The sequence below is a fragment of the Barbus barbus genome (genome assembly GCF_936440315.1).
Source record: "Barbus barbus genome assembly, chromosome: 19".
In the NCBI taxonomy this organism is placed as follows: Eukaryota; Metazoa; Chordata; class Actinopteri; order Cypriniformes; family Cyprinidae; genus Barbus; species Barbus barbus.
This window is the reverse complement of record NC_136747.1, coordinates 6,345,417-6,371,737: the sequence shown is the minus strand read 5'-3', so window position 1 is coordinate 6,371,737 and position 26,321 is coordinate 6,345,417. Positions and strand designations below refer to the sequence as shown.

Below are 26,321 nucleotides of genomic sequence, written 5' to 3'. Positions count from 1 at the left end.
AAACAAAAATGAACTATTAATAGTGCACAAATTGTGTTTACCCTACAGAATACAAACATTTAATAATTTATTGGTATTTAAAGTTTATTTCAACTGTTGTAAAGTAGAGGGACACCTCTTGACACCGCAATTGAAGAATGACCCATATATATATATATATAAACTAATTGTGGTAAATTAATTTAACTTATAACGATTTTTCAAATGAGCAGCTTTGAAAATATTTTAGCTTATATGGGGGGCTTTTGAGTAAAATAGGCTGAGAACCACAGATTTTTAAATGAAAAATGTTTAAGAGTTAAGCAGGAGACAAACCTAAAAAAACGTTAAATTAAATTTAAATCAAATTAAATATGAAAAGTGATATAGAATTCTTAAGGAATGTTTTTTCAGAATTCTCCAGCACAATGAAGCTGTATTATTTGAAAGACCACCCATATAAGGTGAAGGCACTTTTTGTCCATGTCCTTGCTAACAAACCTGATGATTATGATACCCTTCTAAACTATGTAAACAACTCACCAGATTGAAAAAGCATCTCAGTGACCTACTTTTGAAATTAACGTTCAGGCATACCGTCACTTGAGAGAAATTAGAAATACTGTGCACTTTCTTTGAAATGTCTAAAAATAAATTCAACAGTAAAGTACCTCCGAACAGACATGAGCTCAGCAGGGGCTTTAGAGCTGAGCAGTTACCCTACTTATTGGAAAACCATAGCACTCAACAACTTCAAAAGGGTCATTTTTCCAAAGACGGAAAAAAAGAGATGGTTAGCAAATAAGTTTTACCAGGATTGTCCTGCTGTCTCATCACAATTTCCTTACATCCTGCCTTCATTCTTTACAACAGAACTGTAGAACAATAGGGTTCCACTTATTAAAATGATCCCAACATCCCATTTCTTTATAAACATCCCAATTAAAAAAAGCTTTTCAGACGTTTGCTCACATTAGTTTACTTGTCAGCCATGCAGTTTTTGTTCTCCTTTTTTGTGCGGTTACACTCCCTTTCTGGCACTCATCATCCTCTTCCTCTTTCATTCCAACATTCCTAACCCTTGTTCTTCCCAATAATCACACAGAGCCTGTAAAAGTGCAGTTACGAGACTGAATCTAGTCTAAGGACACAAACTTAAAACACAACACACACCATTAACATCCCAAATCCCCCTGAAAGAGATCTGAAATAAAGACACACATTTTTAATGAACTTTATTTGAGCAAGCATATTTTGAATTTAAGATAACTTCACATTGCTGGTTCAGTCAGTTCTCCTACTGAGAACATGACATAGCCAGGCTTTAAAAGCAATAAAACAAGGCAGGAATGCTTTACGGCTGTTTATTCCCTATACTCTGGATATTTTTTTTTTTTTTTTTAAACCCACAACATTATTTTTGTCTGTTTTTCCTTTTTTTGTTCCTTTTTTAAAATACCTTAACTAGGCCTAGAATGCTTGTCTCTAGACCTGGCTCTTTCAAGTTTATTTTTTAAATATGGTTTTCCATGTTTTGCGATGTTTTCAGGTTTTTTCAATGTTTACTTTCTCCTCCCGGTGAAGATTCAAGGTCGTGGTCCCCCTGTAAAACACTGACATCGTGACCTCGCAATTCCCAACAAAATAAACATTTAACACGAGTAGAGAAAACGTGTAAGAACACGTTACCTTGGCTTAGACGCTTGGCACGCCAGTAGAGTTGGTCACTGTTTTCTGAGCGGCTTCTTTAGCCTGGTGAGCCTGGAGTACGGCCACCGCTTCATCGACCTGTCACACAGTCGACAAAACATCAAAACACATCGACAAAACCTCTTCCAATGCTTCATTCCACGCGGTTCACAAAAACAGCGTTCAGCAACGAGTCCAACCTTGGAGCGCAGAGACTCTGGAGACTCCAGCATGTGGAGGAGCTCCGAGTTGTCGATTTCCAGCAGCATACCGGTGATCTTCCCAGCCAGACTGGGATGCATATTCTGGATAAGTGGGAAGAGACGCTCACCTGTGAGAGGAAAAGTAAACATTAGCCTCATTTCGTCAGGTGGTGAGAGGAACATGGAGTGAAAAGCAGCACTCTTTACCCAGCATCTGCTTCTGTTCCTGTGGCGGGGCAGCGGCGAGCATGGAGGCCGTGAGCGGTTCCTGTCCTTGCACGTGCACAGCAGGCTGTAAACAGAGTAAATGAGTACAGTCAGAGTTGGGAAGGTTACTTAGGAAATGTAATAGGTTACAGATTACAATTTACCCTTTTCAAAATGTAATAAATACTGTATTTCAATTACTTTATTAAAGTAATGAACTGATTACTTTTCTAAATTTCTAACAAATTGTTAATCCTTTTGAACCATTTAAAGCAGGCAGGGTCAACCTTACAGTAGTGCTCAACACTGATTACAGTCAGACTTTCAAAATATTTCTTTACTTGAATTAAGATTATAAAAATTACATTTGAAAAGCACACCACCACAAAATCAGACTTTAGCCCTTTTTTTACATTAAGGTTAAATACAGATTTAAAATCATAAGATATGGTTTAACAGCTATTATACTGTTTTTAAAAACAAATCTTTGCATGACAGGCTATGACAGGAAACACTGACATCTAACAGTAAAGGTCATTGCACACGGAGTCAGAAATTTTCGTAAGCGTTTTTTCGTATTCGTTATCCTAAAAATTCGTCACGCACAGAAACCTTGCACACTGAGTCTGATGCGTATTAATTAATCCGTTGTGAAAAAATTCGCAAAACAGTACTACATGGAGTCTTCAAGCAGTAAGGATGATTTTGTTGTCCTCTCGCTTCTTAAAAAGAGAAAATGAAAGGAAATATTGGGCCCATCCAATCCGGAGGTCCTTATTAAGGATTATCACAGGCGATTCAAAGTTTACTTCAGGATGTCAGTGGCTCAGTTTGATGCTTTGCTAGCGATACTTGAGCCACATATTAAAAAGACCACCACCGATTTCAGTGATCTTCAGTGTGCAAGGATCTTCAGTGTTTTGTGCTGCGAGATGAAGTGGATGAACTTGACAATCGTCATTCTGGATTTTGGCGTTCGCTTGTACGGTGGCTCTGAACTGTCAAAACACCACTCAAAATGCTTGCTACGGATGCGAAAAACGCAGAAAATCGAACTCTAACCCAATCCAAATTTTTTTATGATGGACGAAAGTTTCAGAGGAAGTGTGTAAACGTGATTGGCACAGCGTGAGGTCGTATTTATTTTTCAACGTGCGAAAATTTCAGACTCTGTGTACAATGGCCTTCAGTCTTAAAAAAATAAAGCATGCACATAAACCCAAATAGGAAATAAAACAGTTATCGAATAAACGCGTCCAATTCTGTGTCCTAAACTCCTGAAACATAGGTGTCTCACATTTTAGAGCAGTTAATGCAATTTGGGAAAAGAAATCAATCAAATCTGTATGTGTGTAAAAAAATATTCCGATGTAACCCCCTTTGTAATCACAAAAATTTTCATAAGTAACTAATTTAATTACACATTTTTTCATAGTAACTGTAACAGATTACAGTTACATTTATTTTGTAATGAAATTACATAATTTTGTTACATGTAACTAGTTACTCCCCAGCACAGAGTACAGTAAACTCAAAAGCACATGTTTCAGGCGTGATGGGCTAAAGGTGGGACGCAGTCTTACCTGCTGCATGGTCACCTGAGGCTGTGTGTTCATGTGCTGCTGGGGGCTGCGGACACTGGGGGTGTATTTGTACTGCGATACGCCGCGCACTGGAGGAGCAGAAGCTGCAGCCGCTGCAGTGCTGGGTCGTGGACCCATAGTCTGAGGAGCTGAGAGAGAGAAACACAACTCAATATTAATAATGGGCATGTTTGGATGTGGAGACAAGATCACATTCATCTATTAGAAGTAATGTTGCACCCTCATTATGCATTCAAAATTGGAATAATATTCTTGCATTCTGGGGACTGTTCAGACCCGGTCATCTTAAGTCATTACTTGCGTATTTTTTCAACTATTGCATATGATCAATAACTTCTTTATTGAGTGAATGGGAAACAAAAAAGTCAGTTTTGATTTCTTACTGTATTATTACTACATTTATGCCTTTTTATTAAATCAAGAAATGTTGAGGTTGTACATGGACTCATCAGAATAATCACTGATGCAAAACTTTTCAATATTTATAAGAAATTGTTTGAATATCATTATGTATTCATAATAATGTGTACTCTGAGAATGACCAGTAACAAACTCAATTGACAAATCAGTTGATTTAATTAAGTTCCTCTGAGCTTATAACTCATAACTGCTCAAAAACAATGCAAACTTATATGGTTTAAATATATTTTTGTTCTGCATGTCATCTGTAAAGCCTCCTTTGAATCAAATCAACCTGAATGAATTTGTATTTTGTTTATTATAGACAAATGTTTGGCTACTGCACTAAAAACTATAAATTAGATCTTGTACATATGTGACCCGTGCTGGCAAAATTAGTCGGATGAGCACGGGCTAATTTTAAAGTTTTCACAAAAATGAGTTCATTAAGCCCTTGTCTAGTGATCGCAATGCTCCAAATAGTAATTAAACATCTAAGAGTATCTTTATTTGTATGATTTCTGAGAGGAGTACCTATTTTTCTGCTCGCTTCTTGCTCTGACTGACATCCAAAGCGCCCGCATAAAGACGACAGCAATGCTGCGCGATCCCCACATATACACAGAATTAAAGTAGGCTACATGTATTTAAGTATTCATGCAAACATAATCTTTTATGTCTTAAGTGAACGTTAGGGGAACTGTTGGGGGAAAACATCAGATGTGTTACATTATATTAGATCTGGGCCCATATTCACAAAACATCTTAAGGCTAAAAGTAGCTCCTAACTCGCCGATTTAGGAGAAAATCTTAAAAGTAGTGGGCGTGTCAGTCCTAAATTTTTACTCTAAGAGTATTTCACAAAGCGTTTTATTGCTAAAACTAGCTCCTAAATCTGTGAAACGTTAGGAGTAGTGAAGAGGACTCCTAAGTCACTAAGACCAACTCACAGTCACAGCTATCCTAAAATGGCTGTTGCCGGCAATCTGCCTCAGAATATAAACATTTGACGATAATGAGCCTTTAAAATGGTATCACCTTTAAGGTTTAGAGGTTATCCCAACTCCAAATTTTCCTTTGATTATATCCTTTTCATTAATCAGTTGGGCAAGAAGTAACATCTGTTCTGTGAATGTTTTGTGAATACAGGCCCTGTGCAGTACACTATGTCTTCATATAGGCTGTCGGTCGCATTAATGTTAGGCCTAATAAAATGATGAAAGAAAAGAGGTAATTACTCGATTGAACTGGTTTTGTAGTTTTCATAATTAATTTGTAATGAACACATTGAAGTGATTTTTTACATTTTATTATTGTTTTTATTACTTGAACCTGACACCCTTCTTTATTTGGTTCAGACATGTTTGATTAGGGTCATATATACAAACTCTGAAGGACAGCAGATTTCCAGGAGTGAGCACCTCCGAACCAGACTAACGACATTGTCTTTGAGAAACTTAAAAGGCAAATGAAATCAAGTATGTTAAATCACAACATTCACAAAATCACTGAATATTAGGTCTGCAACAATAAATCAATGCAGAATTGATTCGTGGATCAATTGAGATGGATCGCAATTCTCTCTGTAATCGATTCTGAGTTTAGATTTTAACAGCAGATGGCACTCTAATGTAGTTTTTATCCGCACACTCAAATGCTTGTGCGTTCGGCTGAGTAATTTCACCTTGGCTCAGAATGCTTTTAAGACGTGAGATTAAAGGGATAGTTCACCCAATAATGAAAATTCTGTCATCATTTACCCCCCCTCATGTAGTTCCAAACCTGTATGAATGTCTTTGTTCTGCCGAACACGAAGGAAGATATTCTGAAGAAAGTTTGTAACCAGGCTGTTTTGGGGCACCATTGACTTCCATAGTAGGAAAAAAAATACTATGGCAGTCAATGGTGCCCCACATTCTTCAGAATATCTTCCTTTGTGTTCAGCAGAACAAAGACATTCATACAGGTTTGGAACTACATGAGGGGGAGTAAATGATGACAGAATTTTCATTATTGGGTGAATTAACCCTTTAATGTAAACAGCCCACTGTGAACACCCTTGTAATTCACTTCAACCTTTTCAAATTTTATGAATGATTATTGTAGGTTCAAATGTGTGTAAGGATTTGGAAACAAGCAGAGTACGGCTGTTTCTAAAGCACCCAGTGCCATCTGCTGTTCAAAACTAATCAACTCGAGAAAGAATCGCGACGCATTAGGAAAATCTCAGAATCGATGCTGAATCATTTCTCGATGCATCGATTTATTTTCCGAGCCCTACTGAATATTCTATGTCACCAAAACCTCATGGTGCTGTGGTGCATGTAAAGGCTGAAACTTCTCACCAACACGCTGAGTGGACATCATGCGGGGCACCTGAGACGCAGGACGCATGGTGCTGAAGGTCTGAGGTCTGGGGGCAGATGGGCGCATTGTTCCTGGCATGTTCTGGAAGTCTGTAGGAAAGGTTCAATGTCTTCATTAGTATGAATCAGTACTATTGGATTCATTTAATAAAGCAGGTTTCTGGGATACAACGTTGACTTACGCTGAGGCCGGACGCCCTGTGCGGTCCAGCGGGGACTGGGTCTGAGCTGGGTGAGCTGACTGGTAGGGTAATACGCAGCTCTGTTCTGGGCCTGTGATGCAAGGAAATCATTAGGGAAAAAAATAAAAAAATCAGCAGTAATGTTAATCTAAGCAATATGACAACCAGCACCTGTGGAATGGCAGCCATGAAGTAACCTGACGGAGGTGCAGGTTGGTAGGGGTTGATAACGGGGTTTGGCACTGCACGGACACTGGCCATCCTCTGCATGTACTGATTGGTGAGATGGGCCTGCCGTTCCTCTTTGCGCTGAGCAAGAGCCACATACAATGGCTTAGTGGCCACAATACGGCCATTCATCTCAGTCACCGCTTTAGTGGCTTCCTCAGGGGAAGAAAAACAGACAAATCCGAAGCCTTTACTGCGACCACCGTCCATCATGACCTGTGACAAAAGAGGGATGAAGACTTCAATTTTTGTCTAAAAGGTAACATGCAACAACATCAACATGAATTGGCATTTGCAAAGATATTACATCAAGGGAAACAAATTCATTTTATTCATCTGGATGGTGGAAACTGGGTATTTTTATACCAAAATGGAGCCAAATTACAGCGTTGACAATCAGCAAGACTTTAAGGCTAACGAGCGCAATTTACAATGTAAGGCGACCAATTGATGAAATGATTTATCCATGTTTTAATAAGCCTCTGGTCTTAGAGCTTTTTAGATGGATGCCAAGACTTCCTAAGTTGGGTAGAATCTGTGATCTCTGACCCAGTTTGTTTGCTGGCTTTCATGGCATTTCGTGGATATACACTGCGTTTTCCACAGTTTTTTTGAAGGAACAAGTATGTGAACTTAATATGTTTGCAGACATTTAAGAAACATGCTATGGTATTTTTAGGCTTTAATACAGTAACTAAAAACATTTCTGCACTGCAGTAACATGCACTGATAAACTGTACACAATTAGACCAAGAATGTGTATTAAAGTAAAACAATCCATTTTTAAATCCAATTTGAATTTTAAGACCATCACTGTGTACATTTAGTTCTTATACAGGGTTTCTGCAGGACTTTTTAAGACCTGCACAAATAAAATTAATACCATATGAGTGGGGAACGACAATGTCTATAGTACCATCTTAACCTGTAAAATGACTGTAAAAAGCATAATTTACAGATTCAAGTTTCCTCAAAAATAAAAAGTTTTATAAAATTATAAACTTTACATTTCAGCCTTTAAACCATTTTTAAGAAAACGGATAAGTCAAACGTATTAATAATATTGATTTTAACAATTATTATCAATAAATTATTATATAAATTAAATAACATGAATTAGGGGTGTGCGAAACTGGCAAAAAATTATATCTTGATATTTTCTGGGATTTTATAGATAACGATAATTAGATGACATTTTGCTGAGTGTGTTATTGTGCCGGTATCTTAAAGATTACCGTGGACAGCTGACTCCTGAATTTTTTTGATATTCTTCATATTCTGTGTGGTCAGTTCACAGCAGTGATAGAAATTAGTCTTTTCCAACAAGTTTTACGGGCATTTTTACCTTTAAGACATTTTTTCTAAAAGTGTGCATCATCTTTTGAGTCAAATTCTTGCATTTGGGCTGTTACCAAGCAAATGAAATCAGTATCAACAAAATGTATCTTTGCAATGCATCTGAAGTGGCATTTAGATGTATTTACACGCTGTTTAATGCAGCTCACAGGGACACAGAATGCTAATCTGCAGTTACAAACACATAATGTTTTGATATTTGAAACATAAAACTAGGGGTGTGCGATATGACGATTTTTGATCGTGGACGATAAAAATGTCTCCACGATCTGCTTTTGAAGAAATATCGTAGTATCGCGCTACCGCGCACATTGTCAAATACAGTTCTGGCGCCGCCGTCTCTATGTACTGTACAACACGACATACAGCAGTAGAGTTACTCAGACAGGACACTGCACTTATTCGCGATCGCAAAAGTACATTATTTGCACAAGCCTTGCTGGTTAAATGTTTAATTCGCGCGCTGGTCTGTGTGCGCTTGTTCTGAGCGCATACACCTGAAGCACGCGCACTAAAACGCCTGTCTAACAGCGCCTGATTACTCAACTAAGTTATATTTTGCGCTAATACTGTCAAAACACACAAGGTTTACATACAGACTGAGTTGGTTATCTCTAAAATGAAAGTAAATAGTTAAGAGAGAAACTGATGCGTGCCTGTATATTAGATGCGTGCAGCTCTTAAAGGGACAGGACACTAAACATGCTGTCGACTGTCATTAAAGGGATAGTTCACCCTAAAATTGAATTTCTGTCATTATTTACTCAGTGGAAAACCAAACAGTTGCTGGTCTACATTGACTTTGATAGTAGGAAAGAAAAATCCTATGGAAGTCACTGAGGACCAGCAACTGTTTGGTTTTCCACCTTCTTCAAAATGGCATTTATAAATGTTCAGCAGAAGAAAGAAACTCCTTCCGGTTTAAAACAACTTTTGAGTAAATGATGATATAAAAATACAACATTATGACAGAATTGACAGACAGATGACAGAATATTAATTTGTGGGGGAACTATTCATTTAACGTTAACAAAACAACAAAACGCAGAGAAAAATCACTCACTATTCTTGACTGAAAAACTTTAATACAGTTGCTTTAGGAATCAGTCTATCTAGTGTTTTATTTTTATATTTGTTCATTCAATTTCATTGAATGCTCTGCTAAATACACCTATTGTACCTGGAAATAAAGCACTGTTTGTTTTATTTGTATATTATGTGTATTTGTAATGTGTATCTTTGTTCTTATTTTTTAATAAGAAAAATAAAATAATGACAAAGATTTTTTATCTTCACCCACTTTGGCCTAAATATCTGCCATGCATCTTTGTCTTTCTAGTTTGGCTGTAATGCTCAGACAACTTGTAAAACCAAAATAGTAAAACTAACAAAGAATCGGGATAAAAATCGTGAATCGTGATATTTCTATAAAAAATCGTGATATGATATTTTTCCCATATCGCCCACCCCTACATAAAACATTGAAAACTGATGTTTGAAATTATTTTTAAAAAATGAAGATACATTAAATGTGAAATTAAAACGGCCAATAGGTGGCAGCAAGTCAGCGTTAATAAGTGAGTCATTGCGATTGAACCGAATCATTTAAACTTTTGATTAATTCAGGAATGAAACACGGTCATGTTGCTCAGAGACACAAAACAGTGCTGTGGCTGTTTGGAATTAAGTTGTTGTAAAAATAGAGCAAAAGCAGGAAATATGGTGTCTAAAACGTAAGTCTATTAATATTAACTTCTTGTTTATTGAACTGTTGCATAAAATCAATATCTCATTTGTAATCATGCTGATTTTTGGAGAGAAAAAAAGGCATATAGTGTGATATTAACTATATGAAATGATATAAATATAGGCTATACAGGGGAAGTCGTGGCCTAATGGTTAGAGAGTCGGCCTTGTAATCCAAAGGTTGTGGGTTCGAGTCTCGGGCCGGCAGGAATTGTAGGTGGGGGGAGTGAATGTCCAGCGCTCTCTCCACCCTCAACACCACGACTGAGGTGCCCTTGAGCAAGGCACCGAACCCCCAACTGCTCCCCGGGCGCTGCAGCATAAATGGCTGCCCACTGCTCCGGGTGTGTGTTCACTGCTGTGTGTGTGTTCACTGCTGTGTGTGTGTGCACGTTGGATGGGTTAAATGCAGAGCACTAGACTGAATCGTGCAGTGAACCTATGGTAACTGATTCACTCTCTGCCAGCAGGTGTCGCGTTTGGCAGAAATATAACGGTTTTCCCGGTTAAGACCGTAAATTACACAAAACAGCACAGCACCGGACTTTGAACGTGCAGCGCTCATGTTTATTTAATGAAATCATAGCCTTTTGAAGTTTAATCGTCACATTCAGCCATATCGCAATTCTTGTCTTTCCGTCTCCAAATTTAAGACCTCTTGAAATCATAATTAAGACTTTCTTGTACAATTTAAGACTTTTTAAGACCTTAAATTTAATGCAACTAAATTTAAGACTTTTTAAGACCCCGTGGAAACCCTGTTATAGAAAATGTCTAGAATGTGTATAAATAACTTGGTCAGACAGATTCACAATCATACCTTGGCACTGGTGATTGTACCGAAGGGAGAGAACTCTTTACGAAGACGCTCGTCATCAATACCATCATCCAAGTTCTTCACGTAAAGATTGACACCCTGTAAAGACAGCAAACATCTGTGAAGAACTGCATCTGTGAGGGCACTTTCAACACACTTCCCCTGGATTTAATAAATAAATGTAAAGATCCAAAAGCAGTTACACAGTCTAACTCATGTCCTTGAATAAGAAACATTTGTACGTAGCCCTTCTATCCCCAATATCCACTATACAGGAACGTGAGGCCCATGGGCTACAAATTCACTGTTGCAGCCATTTTGGCCTGTGTGGTCCACTGAGGAGGAAACACAGAATTTGACACGGCTGCAGAGGTCAGAGTTCACCCTCACTGACCTGGTAGCGAGTCATGCGGTCCTGCTTCATCTGCTCAAATTTGCGCTTGAGCTCGGTTTGCCGCTCCACTTTCTTCTGAGCACGACCCACATAGATGAGCTTCCCGTTCAGTTCTTTGCCGTTCATCTCATCCACAGCCTGTCAGAAGAGAGCAGAACTATTGTGTATTACATGTGCTTCCTATGGTTAAGTTTACATCAGGAAGTCAATTATGTTAGTTTGACTACATTAAGTTGAACTGACCCTTTGGGCGTCTTCGTGCCTCTCAAAACTCACAAATCCAAAGCCTCTGGACTTTCCATTTTCATCAGTCATGACACGGATGCTCATGGCAGAACCTTATCAAATGAGGAAAAACTTTTGGTAATGTGTAAGTCAATAGAGAACAACAGTGTATACATTGCAGTACTATAAATAACTTGCCATGTTTGCTGAAGATGTCCTTGAGTTTTTCATCATCCATGTCTTCCCCAAAGTTTTTGATATACACATTGGTAAATTCTTTGGCTCTTGCTCCGAGCTCAGCCTCCCTCTCCTTGCGAGATTTGAAGCGCCCTACAAACCTGATAGAAATTAGGAGCATTTAATTAGGAGGATCTAGTGGATCTCAATGCAGTTATTTCTAGAGGCTGGTTGATATTGCTTACATTTTATCAAGACATTTAGGATTTTTCAACAATATACCATATATCTTTGTAATTAGTCATTATTAATACAACCAAAGCCAAACCAAGCAAAAAATGTATCTTTAATAGAAATGAACAAGGAAAGCTTTTGAAAGATCCTTAGATCCTCACGTGCAAATTGTGTGTGTTGTGTTTCTATTTTTTTATATTCATTTATATATAATCATTAGTCATTCATATGATTTACTATTTGATTATTTTTATCATTTATTATTATATTAAGTATTTTTATTCTTTATTCATTATGTTTCTATATTTCATATTTTATATTTCTTATTAATTTTCCTTGCTTATGTATTTTAATTGTTGTTCAATCTCATGCTTGTGGGGTTTCATGAACTGTATGAATAGAGATAGATAAGGGGGAATGTTTATGGAAGCCCAAGGTTTATGGGATGTTGCTGTGAAGCAGTTTTGGTATAACAGTACATGTTGAATTTGTGCTGGTTAGACGAAGTCTGAACATTGAAACATACGCAACTAAGACTGTTCAATAAACTCTGTTACAGAAGACTGTTGTTAAAGACTCATTTTGGGTATCAACAGCTCTGCTGACTAGTTGTTCTGTTACTGTACGAACTGATATTTTCTGACGGATCTGGCGTCCGGGGCTGGATCCTAAATATGGTGTGGAGACCCGATCTAACACTTTCCACAGTTTATTACTCAATTAACAAGGAAGAATTATTTAACTTGTATAAACCAGGTTTGTTTAGTATATACACTACCATTGAAAAGTCTAGGTAACATTTTTGAAAGAAATACTTTATTCAGCATGGACATATTAAATTGTTTGAATATGACAGTAAAGACAATAATGTTTCAAAAGATTTATATTTAATTATTTAAAATAAATGTTCTTCTTTTGAAAAAAATAAAAGTCTATTCATCAAATCCTTATTTTTTTTTTTTTTTATGAATTCATCAAAAAATGTATCATGATTTATGGTTTCCACAAAAATATGAAGCAGCACAACTGTTTTCAACATTGATCATTTTTTTCTTGATTAGCATATTGCAGTGATTTCTGAAGGATCATTTGACACTGAAGACTGGAGTAATGATGCTGAAAATTCAGCTTTGATCACAGGAATAAATCAAATTTTAAAATATATTCAAATAGAAAACAGATTTTAAAAAGCAATAATATTTCACAATATTACTGTCTTTAGTACTGCATTTTTAAATAAATTTATGCAGCCTTGGTGAGTGCACTACATTTAATTATCTTACAGACTTCAAATTTTGAAAGGTAGTGTATCTCAAATGGACTTCTGTGAACATTTTAGTGATGACAAATTATTGAAATTATTGAATTGACCCTCCTGGAGCACAATTTCATACCTGGGATTGTAGACTCTACAAAGTCTGTCATAATGCAATAACACTTGCATGCCATCTTTATCTTTACTTTTAAATTTTATGTTACACTATTTTAATAAAAACTCTTTAATGTCACTTAGTCCAACTCTTCCACACGCTTCAATTCCAAATCAAGTCTGTTAGTCAATAAAGCCACTCCTCACGTTAGCTGGCAAGTTCTTTTAGCAATTTTCCTTCAACCTAATGCTCAGGTTTGGGACAATGCTAAAAATATCACTTACACTTTTCTGTCATTCAGCAACATGCCGTTCATTTTCTCAATGGCTCTTTCAGCGGCCTCCTGGGTCTCAAAGTGCACAAAGCCGTAGCCCTTTGAGCCATTCTCGTCACAAACCACCTTAAGAAATGATATCAGGCATAAAATCATGCACACACTGCAAAGCACACTCAAAAGTGTGTATGTGCCATACCTTGCAGGACAGGATGTTGCCAAATGCAGAGAAGGTATCATAAAGGGCTTTATTATCAATAGACTTATCCAGGTTCTTGATGAAGATGTTTCCAACGCCGCTCTTCCTCAGAGAGGGGTCGCGCTGAGACCACATGATGCGGACAGGTCTACCCTTGATGACGTCAAAGTTCATGGTGTCTAAAGCCCGTTCAGCTGGAAGCAAAAACAATTATGAGTCCACTAAAATAATTAGCACTTAAGACAAGACACTATTGGCAAAACCATTGTTTTTTTATTTCACGCAGTCATCAATTTGAATATTTCTGGATGTTTTGCATCTTGCATCCAAGAAAACCTCCAAACTACATATTTAAATGTATGTTTTATTACAAAATCTATTTGTGTCTATTTATTTATTTACGATTTAATGCCATATCAGCGGTATGGCTATATTCATGGCAAAGTCAACAGTATTATGATTACACTATTTCAATGCATTGTTTACAATAATTTTGCAATTTTATCTTAAGAACAATCAACATACAAACATACTTAAAATAACAATAGGAACAATAACAACTGCATACAACCCCAATTACAGAAAAGTTGGGACGTTTTGTGAAATGCCATAAAATCAAGAATATGTTATCTGTTCATTCTCTTTAATTTATATTTAATTGACTAAAGTACAAAGAAAAAATGTCCAATGTTTTCACGGACCACCTTAATTTTATTTTGTAAATATAGACAAATTTTTAATTTTGATGACTGCAACACACTCCAAAAAGTTGGGACAGATGCATGTTTAACACTGTGTCGCATCAACTTTCCTTTTAACTACAATGTTTTATTGCTGGGGAATTGAGGACACTAATTGTTAAAGTTTTGCAAGCTAAATTTTTGTCCAATCTCGCTTGATATAAGACCGATCATAGCAGATGATCAGCTGTCTGTGATTGTCGTTGACGTTGTCCGATTCTCCTTTTTATGACTGGTACATTTTCAATTGGAGTCAGATCTGGACTGCAGGCAGGACAGTCTAGCACAGTCACTCTGTCTCTACGAAACCACGCTGTTGAAGCACATGCAGAATGAGAGCTGGCATTGACTTGATCTAATAACCATGGACTTCCCATAAAAGACATCATCTTGATGGCAGTATATTTCTCTGTACAATTCAAATATATGCCTCCATGTCAATAGTACCGTCGCACATATTTCAGTCTCCCATGCTGTTTGCTCTGCTGCACTCCCATACCATGACAGACGTTTACTTTTGCATCTGTCACTAATGCAAGTCTGGGTGGTCCCTTTGGTCTTTGGGACTGAGAACTCGAAATTCATTTTTTCCCGGAAACAAGTTGAAATGTGGACTCATCTGCGTACAGCACATTTTGACTGTCTTTTGGACTATCTGAGATGAGCTCTGGCCCAGAGAACCCGGCAGCATCACTGCATAGAATTGATGAATAGCTTTCTCCTAGAGTAACAGATATTCAAGTTGCATTTCTTGATGCAGCAGCAGACTGTGGTTTTCTGAAGTACTCCTGAGCCCATGTGGCTATATGTAACACCGCAGCATGAGGGTTTCTTATGCAATGCCATCTGACGGCTCAAAAGTCATGCACATTGAGCGGAGGTTTCCTGCCTTGCCCTACGTGTACTGAGATTCCCTGAATCTTTTCGCAATATAATGTATGGTACTTGGTGATAGACCTAAATTGATAGTTGCATTGCAAAATGTGATTTTTGATGTGTTTGACACTTCTCTAAAGAAATTTGGCACAAAGTGACATCATGATCCAGCTTTGCTTGCAAAGACTGAGATGCTCCTTTATACCCAAACACGATACCCTCATCTATTACCAAATCACCTGCTTACCGTGAACGGTTTCAGAACAGGTTAACGTGGATATTCTGTAACTTCTTCACTTTTATTTTGCCTCTGTCCCAACTTTTTGCAGCCGTCAAAATAAAAATTTGTTCATATTTACAAAACACATTTACGTTAGTCAGTAAAAACTTTGGAAATATTTTCTTCGTACTTTTGTCAATTAGATACAAGTTAAATAGGATTAACAAATCACAGATTCTTGATTTTATTGCATTTTACAAAACGTCCCAACTTTTCTGAAATTGGGGTTGTAGAACGTATGACACGGTATCATAAAATTATTCTAGGAGAAGCCTTTTAAAAAAAAATCTCTCTTTAAAATAGTTTTTAAGTTATATTTCTATTTGAGATTTACATGTACTTTTATTTATATAATATTTAATTTCATAAAAATATGATATTTTCTTGAGTTATAAAAAGTTCCAAAATCCCCTCTTGTAAATAACATTAAACAATCTAAATGAATTTTGGACCTGCTTTCATCCAATAATCACACTTCTGTTCCGATACGGATACAAATAAGTTCATATTTAATTAGACAACACCTCATTCGAAATATTTCAGAAAACTTAATTCAAAACATACTGTTATTAATCAACTAGGGAAGTATATGCTCAAATCTATGAATTAATTTTGTCACCTGTGTTGTTTTGCCTTTAATTTGCAATAGATGATCCTGACATTAACTGAAAATGACGTAAATCATAAAATTGTCCATCTGAATAACCAGATTAACCTACTCCAAGGATAAAACTGATGCATTCATTACACAGACATTGCTTAGAGCCTACATTGAATTTTGATTGCATTTTTGCCCAATCCCAAATTAATTACTGAATCCTTTTTGAGCAACCACCAAAATACGATGATATATGCCTCCTGAATCCAAAAACAAAAAAGGGACAAGAAATTGCACACTGAACATGTCTGACCTAAATTAGATGGGCTGCACGTGACGCCTCCAAGACCATGTTTAAACCTATTGAAAACAGCATGATAAAACTTAACAATAAAGCAAAGCAGGGAGAACAAACAGCCATAATCAATGCGATTGACTGCAATGCATTTTCCTGACAGGGGTTATCTGTGCTGCCCACCCACGCCCTAAATATGACAGGCATGCAAGTCACCGCTGTCATGCAACACCATGCGCTATGCATCCTCAACGCTTTATAATTCACAACCAAACCCAGACGCGTGTGCTGCATACGGATGAGATGCATAAGCACGCTACATTAAATTTTCAACGTGTCTTTATCGTCAGTGCCATCATTTACCGTCTGCAGGCTGCTGGAAGTTGACATAGGCATAGCCCAGCGACCGGCGCGTGATCATGTCCCTGCACACCCGGATAGAGAGGATGGCACCGGCTGGGCTAAACTTCTCGTAGAGCATGGCTTCAGTCACGTCCTGGTGCAGGTCTCCAACATACAGCGAGGCCATGGGGTAACTAGGAGCGCTGGGGTTCATTTTCTCTTCTCGCGCAGAATTGTACGCGTTTCGCGGAATCGCGGGGCTAGCTCAACTACGTCAGAATATAACTAGCCGTCAAGCTAACCTCAGCACGCCTATTTTTACAATTGAAGACCGTCGACTTCGCCTGGACGATTGAAACGTTTCGTTTAAAATTTAGGGCAACTGAAATTTTAAAACGCGAAAAATCGAATCGAGCAAACCGTTAACGTTAGGCCTTCGCGAGCTCACAGACTGCCGTTATTTTGTCGGGGTTGTTCAGATGTTTCAAGGCCTCCAGCTCCCACTTCACCGATTTTAAATTTTAAAAAGAAAAAGAAAGAAAATGATTTTTTGGAGTTTTTAAAAGTTTTTAATTTTTTTTTGTATTTTTTTATTTTTTATATAACGTGTGCTTCGAGCTCCGGAGCACACGCGCACTCTCACAGCACTAACAGCCGGGGATCGGGAGAGAAGGGGCGGGGCGAGCCGGCTCTTATATATACCAACCGCTGCGTCATCCACCGACGCAATGTGACGCAACAGTAGCTCAGCGGTTTTGATTGGATGAAACGTGTCACAGCCCCCAGATCTGGCCAATAATCTTTTAGAACGATGAATAGTTGATTTTTGTGTCGAATGTATAAAAGTGAAAATATATATATATTTTTTACGTTTCTTCATTTAATTTAGAGTAGGTAATTCGCTTAATTAAATATTTCATATATATACAGCGGTGGTCAAAATTATTATAACACTAGTATTTTCACCAGTTAAAAAATTGATTTAAGTCAGTTATTTCTATGTTTTGCTGTAGTGTGTCAGTAGGAAATATTAGTTTATATTTCCAAACATTAATTTTTGCCATGAATTGTAATAATACAGTGAGATTTTTGTGCTCCACACACATCATCCAGTCTGTCTGGAATGACATGAAGAAACTGAGACAGACTAAATCCAGAAGAACTGTGCCGACGTCTCCAAGATGCTCCAAGAAACCTCCCTGCGAAGCTACAGTACTGTTAAAAGTTTTAGGCACTTGTGTAACAATGCTGTAAAATGAGGATGCTGTCAAAAATAGATTTTCTTTATCAATTAACTTCTATTAACTAAATTAAATCAACATTTGGTGCGAGCATCCTTTGTGTTTAAAGCAGCTTGTGCAGAGTTTTGCAGGGAGTTTTCTTGAAGCATCTTGGAGACGTCGGCACAGTTCTTCTGGATTTAGTCAGTCTCAGTTTCTTCATGCCATTCCAGACAGACTGGATGATGATATTTGTTTTTCTTTGTTTTATTTATTATGTCAATCAGTGTCATATCAATCGTGTTCTTTACTGACACTGTTTTCTAACTTTGTTGGAGGCAAATTTGTTTGTCATGGTTTTGGATTTTGGGGAAAATATAGGTCCATTTCAGAAAATTTAAATATGGTGAAAAAGTAAAATTTTTTCTTGTAACTTAATTAAAAAAGTGAAACTTTCATATATTTTAGATTCATTACATGTAAAGTAAAACATTTCAAAAGTTTTTTTATTTAATTTAATTTTGATGATTAGAGCTTACAGCTCATCAAAGTCAAAAATCAGTATCTCAAAATACTAGAATATTTACATTTTAGTTTCAATTAATGACCATCCCTACAGTATAAATTCAGGGTCTCTCTTGTTCTTTGAAGCAACAAAAATAGAGAAGACTGCTGACTTGGCAATGATCCAGAAGACGAACATTGATGCCCTCTACAAAGAGAGTAAGTCACAGAAGGTCATTACTGAAAGGAGTGGCTGTTTACAGAGTGCTGTATCAAAGCAAATTAAATGCAAAGTTGACTGGAAGGAAGAAATTGAGTAGGAAAAGGTGCACAAGCAACAGGGATGACTGCAAGCTTGAGAATACTGTCAAGAAAATATGAAGGTAGATCAGTAGCAAGACTCGAGAGCTTGTTGATCTGAATGTGAGAACTTGTCATATTAACATTCGTATTTGTAAACTGAAATATACACTCACAGCTCTGATCTGAAAAGCTGAATCTTTCGATTTGCACACACAGACAATAATCAAAACACCGGTGTTTTGAAGTCGAAGTTGCAGATTAATAGTTACACATGTAGAATGACATTCACATAAACAAAATGAGACACACTTACAACCTCTCAGATCTGGCAGTACAACTTCAAATCTTAGCGCTTTGACTTTTGCTACTCCTTCTGCGGTATTCCTGTAGTAAAACTCACTTGTGCACTTGTGAATGCAGACGTGAGAGCCCAGAGCCGGGGGCGGGGCTGGGCTGTGAAATATTCTAGTATTTTGAGATACTGATTTTTGACTTTCATCAGCTGTAAGCTCTAATCCTTAAAATTAAAACAAAAATGTTTTACTTTGCATGTAATGAATCTAAAATATATGAAAGTTTCACTTTTTGAAATAAGTTACAAGAAAAAATGAACTTTTTCACGATATTCTAATTTTTTGAGATGCACCTGTAAATAATATTCACACAATAAATATGAAAAGAGTTTATGTTTATTTCACTCAATAATTAATATTTTATCATTGATTTTTCTTGGATCTGGCACAAAGGTACAATAAACAAAAACAAAACAAAATCTATAACAGGTATTTGAAAAGTCAACATTTTTTCCAGTACAGTTTTAATGTGACCTTCATATAACAAAAATATCTTAGTTCAATTAAATAATAACAAGTCAAAGACATGTCGATTTCCCAATGTAATAACTGCACTTCAAGCCCACTAACAGTGGGTCTTTGTAGCCTAAATACTGTATTAGTGATTATTAACCTAATTGCTTTGATCAAATAGGATGCTGAGGGGAACCAATATAGTCTTTGATCAGTGTTGTCTTTTAATCTCTTTAACAATCCTCATTGTTCACTTGTTTAGTTATCAGTTTTACAACACATGATTTCAATTCATAGTTCATAGCTGATTAACAGCATAGATGTCTGTACTGAAGATCACCAACAGGGGGAGTCACAGACCTGGAAGAACTACTGACTGCTGCAGATCTGGATTATATTCAGATTTCCAGTGCAGACATCCTGTGCTTTTAAATTGAACGTGAACAAATGCCCTGGCTGGATGTAGGAAGCATCATTGTATTACCTTCTAATTATTTATTCATTTATGACCACAAATGCAGTTAGGCTATTGGTAGTTTTTTCCTACAACACTAGCAAAGAAATAATTTCAGAATTAGGGGAAACTAGAAGTTGTCGAAGTCATGGCAATTAAATAGCAGTTTAATTTTTCTATGATTATTTTCCAGAAAAAAAGCACACTGATCTTATAGTGGGGCATGTTGTCATAAATGATCTGGATTCTTCTTTTTATAATTGAAAGAAAAATAATTCAAATAAAATAAAACCAAATATTAGATGAAAAACGTAAACTTGAACTGAAATAAAAACAACATAAAGCTAAATAGAATTTAACAAAAAAAAAACTAGTGAATGTCAAAAAGCACATAAAATTACAGTGAAAACATAAAATATATAAAATAAAAGCAAACTCAAAATATGATATTAAACCGGGGCATGTTGTCACAATCTGCTGTTCATTGCAGTGTTGTTATTGTTAAGTCAAGTCAAGTCAAGTCTGCTTTATTGTCAATTCTTCCACATGTACGGCACATACATACAGAGAATTGAAATTGCGTTACTCTCAGACCCTTGGTGCATACAGTAAACATTAAACACGTTCAAATACAGATAATACAATTTAAACATATGTATGCAACTATACAGATCTACAAATGAGGACATTGTAGAAAAATAAAGAGAGAGAGAGATAAAGTGGCATAAGGCGCATGGCAGATAGAGTGCAAACCAGTTAAATAAAACAAAACTGTGCAGATATATGTGTAGTGCAAGAAGAGCTTATCAGTCTGTTAAAGTGACAAGAGAACAGTCTTTTATCAGACAATCCGAAGAGGTAGTTTGCAGTCAATGCTGCACAAGTGACAGGTGCTGGTCACAGTTTTTAAGTGGGTGGGGGGTGGAAGGGTCCTGGGGAAGTGGGGAGCTGGGTGGGGGGGGGAGCAGCCTGACAGCCTGATGTATGAAGCTGTCCTTCAGTCTGCTGGTCCTCGCCTGGAGACTCCGCAGTCTCCTCCCTGATGGCAGCAGACTGAAGAAGCTGTGTGTCGGGTGGGTGGGATCGCCTGCAATGCGGAGGGCTCTGTGGGTGAGACGGGTGCTGTAGATGTCCTGGAGGGAGGGGAGAGAGACACCAATGATCTTCTCAGCTGCTCTCACTATGCGTTGAAGTGACTTGCGGCAGGATGCTCTCGATGGTGCCTCTGTAGAAGGTGCAAATGATGGAGGCCGGGGCTCTGGCTCTTCTCAATTTGCGGAGGAAGTAGAGACGCTGCTGTGCTTTCTTGGCAAGTGCTACAGTGTTGTTAGTCCAGGAGAGGTCCTCAGTGATGTGCACACCCAGGAACTTGGTGCTGCTCACTCTCTCCACAGTCGCACCGTTGATGGTCAGAGGAGCATGCTGAGTGTGTACTCTCCTGAAGTCAACAACAATCTCCTTCGTCTTCTCCACATTCAGAGAGAGATTGTTGTCACTGCACCACCCGGCCAGGCGGCTCACCTCGATCCTGTAGTTTGTCTCATCTCTGTTGCTAATGAGATCCACCACAGTCGTGTCATCTGCAAACTTAATGAAAAGGTTGGAGTTGTGTGACGGTGTGCAGTCAGCAGAGTGATGGTGCTGGATGTGTTACTGCCAACCCGTACTGCCTGAGGTCTCCTGGTCAGGAAGTCCAACAGCCAGTTGCACAGAGAGGTGTTGAGCCCCAGCTGGACCAGTTTGTGAGTGAGCTGTTGAGGGATGATTGTGTTGAATGCTGAACTGAAGTCTATGAACAGCATCCTGACATATGTGTCTTTTTTTTCCAGATGTGTGAGGGCTGGGTGGAGGGCAGTGGCGATGGCATCATCGGTCGAGTGGTTGGACCTATATGCAAACTGTAAGGGGTCCAGGGAGGGGGGGGAGGACAGACTTGATGTGGTGCATGACTAGCCGTTCAAAGCACTTCATGAGGATGGGAGTGAGTGCTATTGGACGGTAGTCATTGAAGCAGGATGGAGATGACTTCTTAGGGACTGGAATGATGGTGGTAGCTTTGAAGCATGTGGGGACAACAGCCTGATTTAGTGAGATGTTGAAGATGTCTGTGAAGACCTCAGTGAGTTCCTCTGCACAGTCTCTCAGTACACGCCCAGGAATGTTGTCAGGACCCGGAGCTTTGCGTGCATTGATCCTGCTGAGGGATCTCCTCACACTGTCCGGGGACAGCGTCATCACCTGGTCGCCGGGAGGAGGTGGAGTCTTCTGTGCAGTGGTGCTGTTTTGTGCCTCAAAGCGAGCAAAGAAGGTATTCAGCTCGTTCAACAGGGGGATGGTGCTGTCACAGGTCTGTGGTGGGGGCTTGTAGTCTGTAATGGTCTGTATCCCCTGCCACAGGCTCCGCGTGTCTCTGCTGTCGCTGAAACGATGGTCTATCCTCCTGGAGTACTGTCTCTTGGCCTCTCTGATGCCGCGGGATAGGTTGGCCCTAGCTGTCTTCAGGCCCTCCTCATCTCCAGCTCTAAAGGCAGCGTCCCGAGCCTTCAGAAGTCTGTAGACCTCCCCTGTCATCCACGGCTTCTGGTTGGCCCTGACAGTGATGGACTTTGTGACCGTTACATCATCAATGCACTTGGTGATGTAGGCAGTGACAGTCTCTGAGTACTCTTGGAGATATTTTGTTGTATGTGGCAGCCTGTTTAAACATATTCCAGTCAGTGGTGTCAAAACAGTCTTGAAGTGCCTCTGACGACCCTTCTGGCCACACTTGTATCTGTATGTGTATTGGTTTGATGGCTTTAACGAGTGGTCTGTATGCAGGCATTAGCATGACAGTGATGTGGTCTGAGGCTCTGGGGTGGGGGAGGGGGAGGGCCTTGTAAGCTCCTCTCTGGGTGGTGTATTTTTTCCCCTTGTTGGAAAGTCTGTGTTGGTGTATTTTTGGGAACACACTCTTTAAGTCTGCATGGTTTAAATCCCCAGCCAAGATGAGAAGGTTTATAATTAACAAAAATTATTACAAATATTTGTATTTTTGGTAATTGAAATAAAATAAAATATAAATATTAGATTTAAAAACTAAGGTAAAGGTAAATAGAAGGTAAATAATTTCTAAGGTAAATAGAAATAAGGTAAATAGAAATACCCCCCCCCCCCCCCCCCCCCCCTCCAAAAAAAGAAAACTTAAATTAAAGTGAAAATAAATGGTATTTCAAAACTGGATCCCACACATTTCATATTTACAGACTTTACAGTGTTCATTTAATACATTTAACTATCTCATGAAAGATTTATTTAATGATGTCCTCATTATATGTCCACATTAACCTAACTGACTCAAATAACAGTCACCTTTATTTCTATAGTGCTTTATACAACAGAGATTGTTTCAAAGCAGCTTCACAATATTAAACAGGAAAGTAAAAGTAAACTTCAAATATGAGGCAACTCTACATTCTGCTATAAAGCAGCTGTAGCGAGACAATAGTGTGGTTATTCAGTTCCAGTCTGATTCAGTTCGGCTCAAGAACTCTGTAAAGTTCATTCATTATAAAACGAGCTCAATTCAGCGATAAGCAGCTCTACTGAAGACAGTCATTATTCAGCTCGACTCAGTTCAGGTCAATAACAGTGTCAGTATGCTAAATTCATCAATTATGAACAAATTTGATTCAGTATGGCCAATAATGTTATCATCTCAATTCAGTTGAAGTTCTTATTTATGGCTTATTCTCATGTTCTCATAGTGTCAATACAGTCAAATAAATTGATGATTTTTCTGAATATTAAGTGAACACTGTATAATATTGATGGAGATACACTGTAGTAGTAGTAGTAGTAACTGTTTACATGTAATCTAGATTACATAATCAGATTAGATTATATATGACCCTGGACCACAAAACCAGTCATAAGGGTCAATTTTCCAAAATTGAGATTTATACATCATATGAAAGCTGAATAAATAAGCGTTCCACCGATGTATGGTTTGTTATGAAAGGACAATATTTGGCTGAGATACAACTATTTGAAAATCTGGAATCTGAGGGTGCAAAAAAATCTAAATATTGAGAAAATCGCCTTTAAAGTTGTCCAAATGAAGCTCTTAGCAATGCATATTACTAATCAAAAATTATGTTTTGGTATATTTACGGTAGGAAATTTACAAAAGATCTTCATGGAACATGATCTTTACTTAATATCCTCATGATTTTTGGCATAAAAGAAAAATGGATAATTTTGACCCATACAATGTATTTTTGGCTATTGCTACAAATATACCCCAGCGACTTAAGACTGGTTTTGTGCTCCAGGGTCACATATTACATTTTAAAATACTCGTAATCAGACTATAACCCCCCCGCAGTTCTTTTACGAACTCCAGTTTGCGAAACCTCGACATAATGTGATGTTTAATGCACTTCATGTTGTTAATAACAATGAATGGAATATATTTTCTTTCTCTTTGTATTTTTATATCGATGTGCTACACAATTCTCTACTTTAAATCAATTAGATTAGGTCAAAAGTAATCTGAAAGTAATCCAAAAGTATGTAAGTGACTGCTTTCACTGATGCTGCTCATATCAGAGTTCAGATCATTGCTTGCTGCAGTGCTGCTGTGTGTAATAATGCATATGTATTGTCTTTGTGTTACTCAGAGAAGTTTCTGTCTCCCGTCCCTTCCTGCTGATTACTCATCCTCTCTCCACATAAGTACTGTTGTTCAGTCTGCCCATCTCCATGGCAACAGGGCCCATCCCACAGCCCTAGCCTGAGGCTCTTCACTGACACACCCCAACTGAGAGGAGCGGGGCCTTTCCAGAGAGCCTTCCAGAGGTGCTCCAGCTCACTTCAAAATACAGTACTGGGTGGACAAAACAAGGATTCATTTTTAAATAGGCCTGGAAATCACAATATTAAAATTCCAATTTGTTTGTATATGTATATATAAATACACGTATATAATAGAATATGTATACAGTCATGGCCAAAAATATCAGCACCTTTGGAAAATATGATCAAAGAAGGCTGTGAAAATTAATCTGAATTGTTAATCCTTTTGATCTTTTATTTAAAAAAATCGCCAAAAATCTAACCTTTCATTGGATAATAAGAATTTAAAATGGGGGGAAATATCATTATGAAATAAATGTTTTTCTCTAATACATGTTGGACACAATTATTGGCACCCCTAGAAATTCTTATGAGTAAAATATCTCTGAAGTATTTTCCCGCTCATATTCACAATTTTGAGCATTCCAGGGTGATTATGAACATGAAATTATCCAGCCATGGCTTCCTGTTTCACAGAAATATAAATAGGATGGAAAACAAAGCCCAAATTCCCTTAATCATCCATCACAATGAGAAAAATCAAACAATATATTTCTGATGTGCAGCAAAAGATAATTGAGCTTCACAAATTAGTGAAGTGGCTTTAAGAAAAGAGCTAGAGTAGTGAAAATCCCCATTTCCATCATCAGGGCAATAATTAAGAAACTGCCTGGAAGAGGTTGTGTGTCTATATCGTCCTAATGCACGGTGAGGAGGAGAGTTTGAGTGGCTAAAGACTCTTCAAGGACCACAGCTGGAGAATTGCAGAAAATAGTTGAGTCTCGGGGTCAAAAAACAGCTCCTACATCAGCACATGTTGTTCAGGAGGGTTTCAAGAAAAATTCTAGCTCATCCAAAAACAAACTCCAGCATATGAGACAGTTATCAGACACGACTGGAACTTCAAATGGGACTGGCTTCTATGGTCAGATGAAACTAAAAAATTAGCTTTTTAGCAGCAAACACTCCAGATGGGTTTGGTGAACACAGGGATGAAAAGTACCCCATGTGTACAATGAAATATACTGCTGTATTTTTGATGTTGTGGGCCTATATTTCTGCTGGAGGTCCTGGACATCTTGTTTAGACACATGGCATCATGGATTCTATCAAATACCAACAGATAAAAAATCAATAAGTGACTGACTCTGTTAGAAATCTTATAATGGGCCATGTTTGGATCTTCCAACCGTACAATAATACAAACACAAACCTCAAAAACAACACAAAAATGGGTCACTGAGCACAAAACCAAGCTTCTGCTGGCCATTCCAGTCCTCTGACCTGAACCCTGTAGAAAATGAGTGGGTGAACTGAAGAGAAGCAGCACCGTCATGGAGCTGTGAATCTGAGGGATCTGGAGTGATTCTGGATGAAGGAATGGTCTCTGATCTCTTGTCAGGTGTTCTCTAACCTCA

The 26,321-nt window shown here is 37.9% G+C and overlaps 1 protein-coding gene across 1 annotated transcript; it reads right to left on the bottom strand.

The window, feature by feature from the left end:
- Positions 1 to 1,197: 1,197 nt before the first annotated feature.
- Positions 1,198 to 17,451, bottom strand: LOC306885368 (polyadenylate-binding protein 1A-like). Its single transcript, XM_079441827.1, has 15 exons — positions 16,802 to 17,451; positions 13,650 to 13,843; positions 13,461 to 13,576; positions 11,594 to 11,733; positions 11,414 to 11,508; positions 11,171 to 11,308; positions 10,780 to 10,875; positions 6,801 to 7,073; positions 6,630 to 6,720; positions 6,427 to 6,537; positions 3,662 to 3,810; positions 2,079 to 2,163; positions 1,869 to 1,999; positions 1,669 to 1,767; positions 1,198 to 1,582 (listed from the first exon to the last, which is right to left on the bottom strand). The coding sequence occupies exons 1-14, from the start codon at positions 16,992 to 16,994 to the stop codon at positions 1,675 to 1,677; spliced, it is 1,905 nt and encodes a 634-aa protein (XP_079297953.1). The 5' UTR covers positions 16,995 to 17,451; the 3' UTR covers positions 1,198 to 1,582; positions 1,669 to 1,674.
- Positions 17,452 to 26,321: the final 8,870 nt, after the last annotated feature.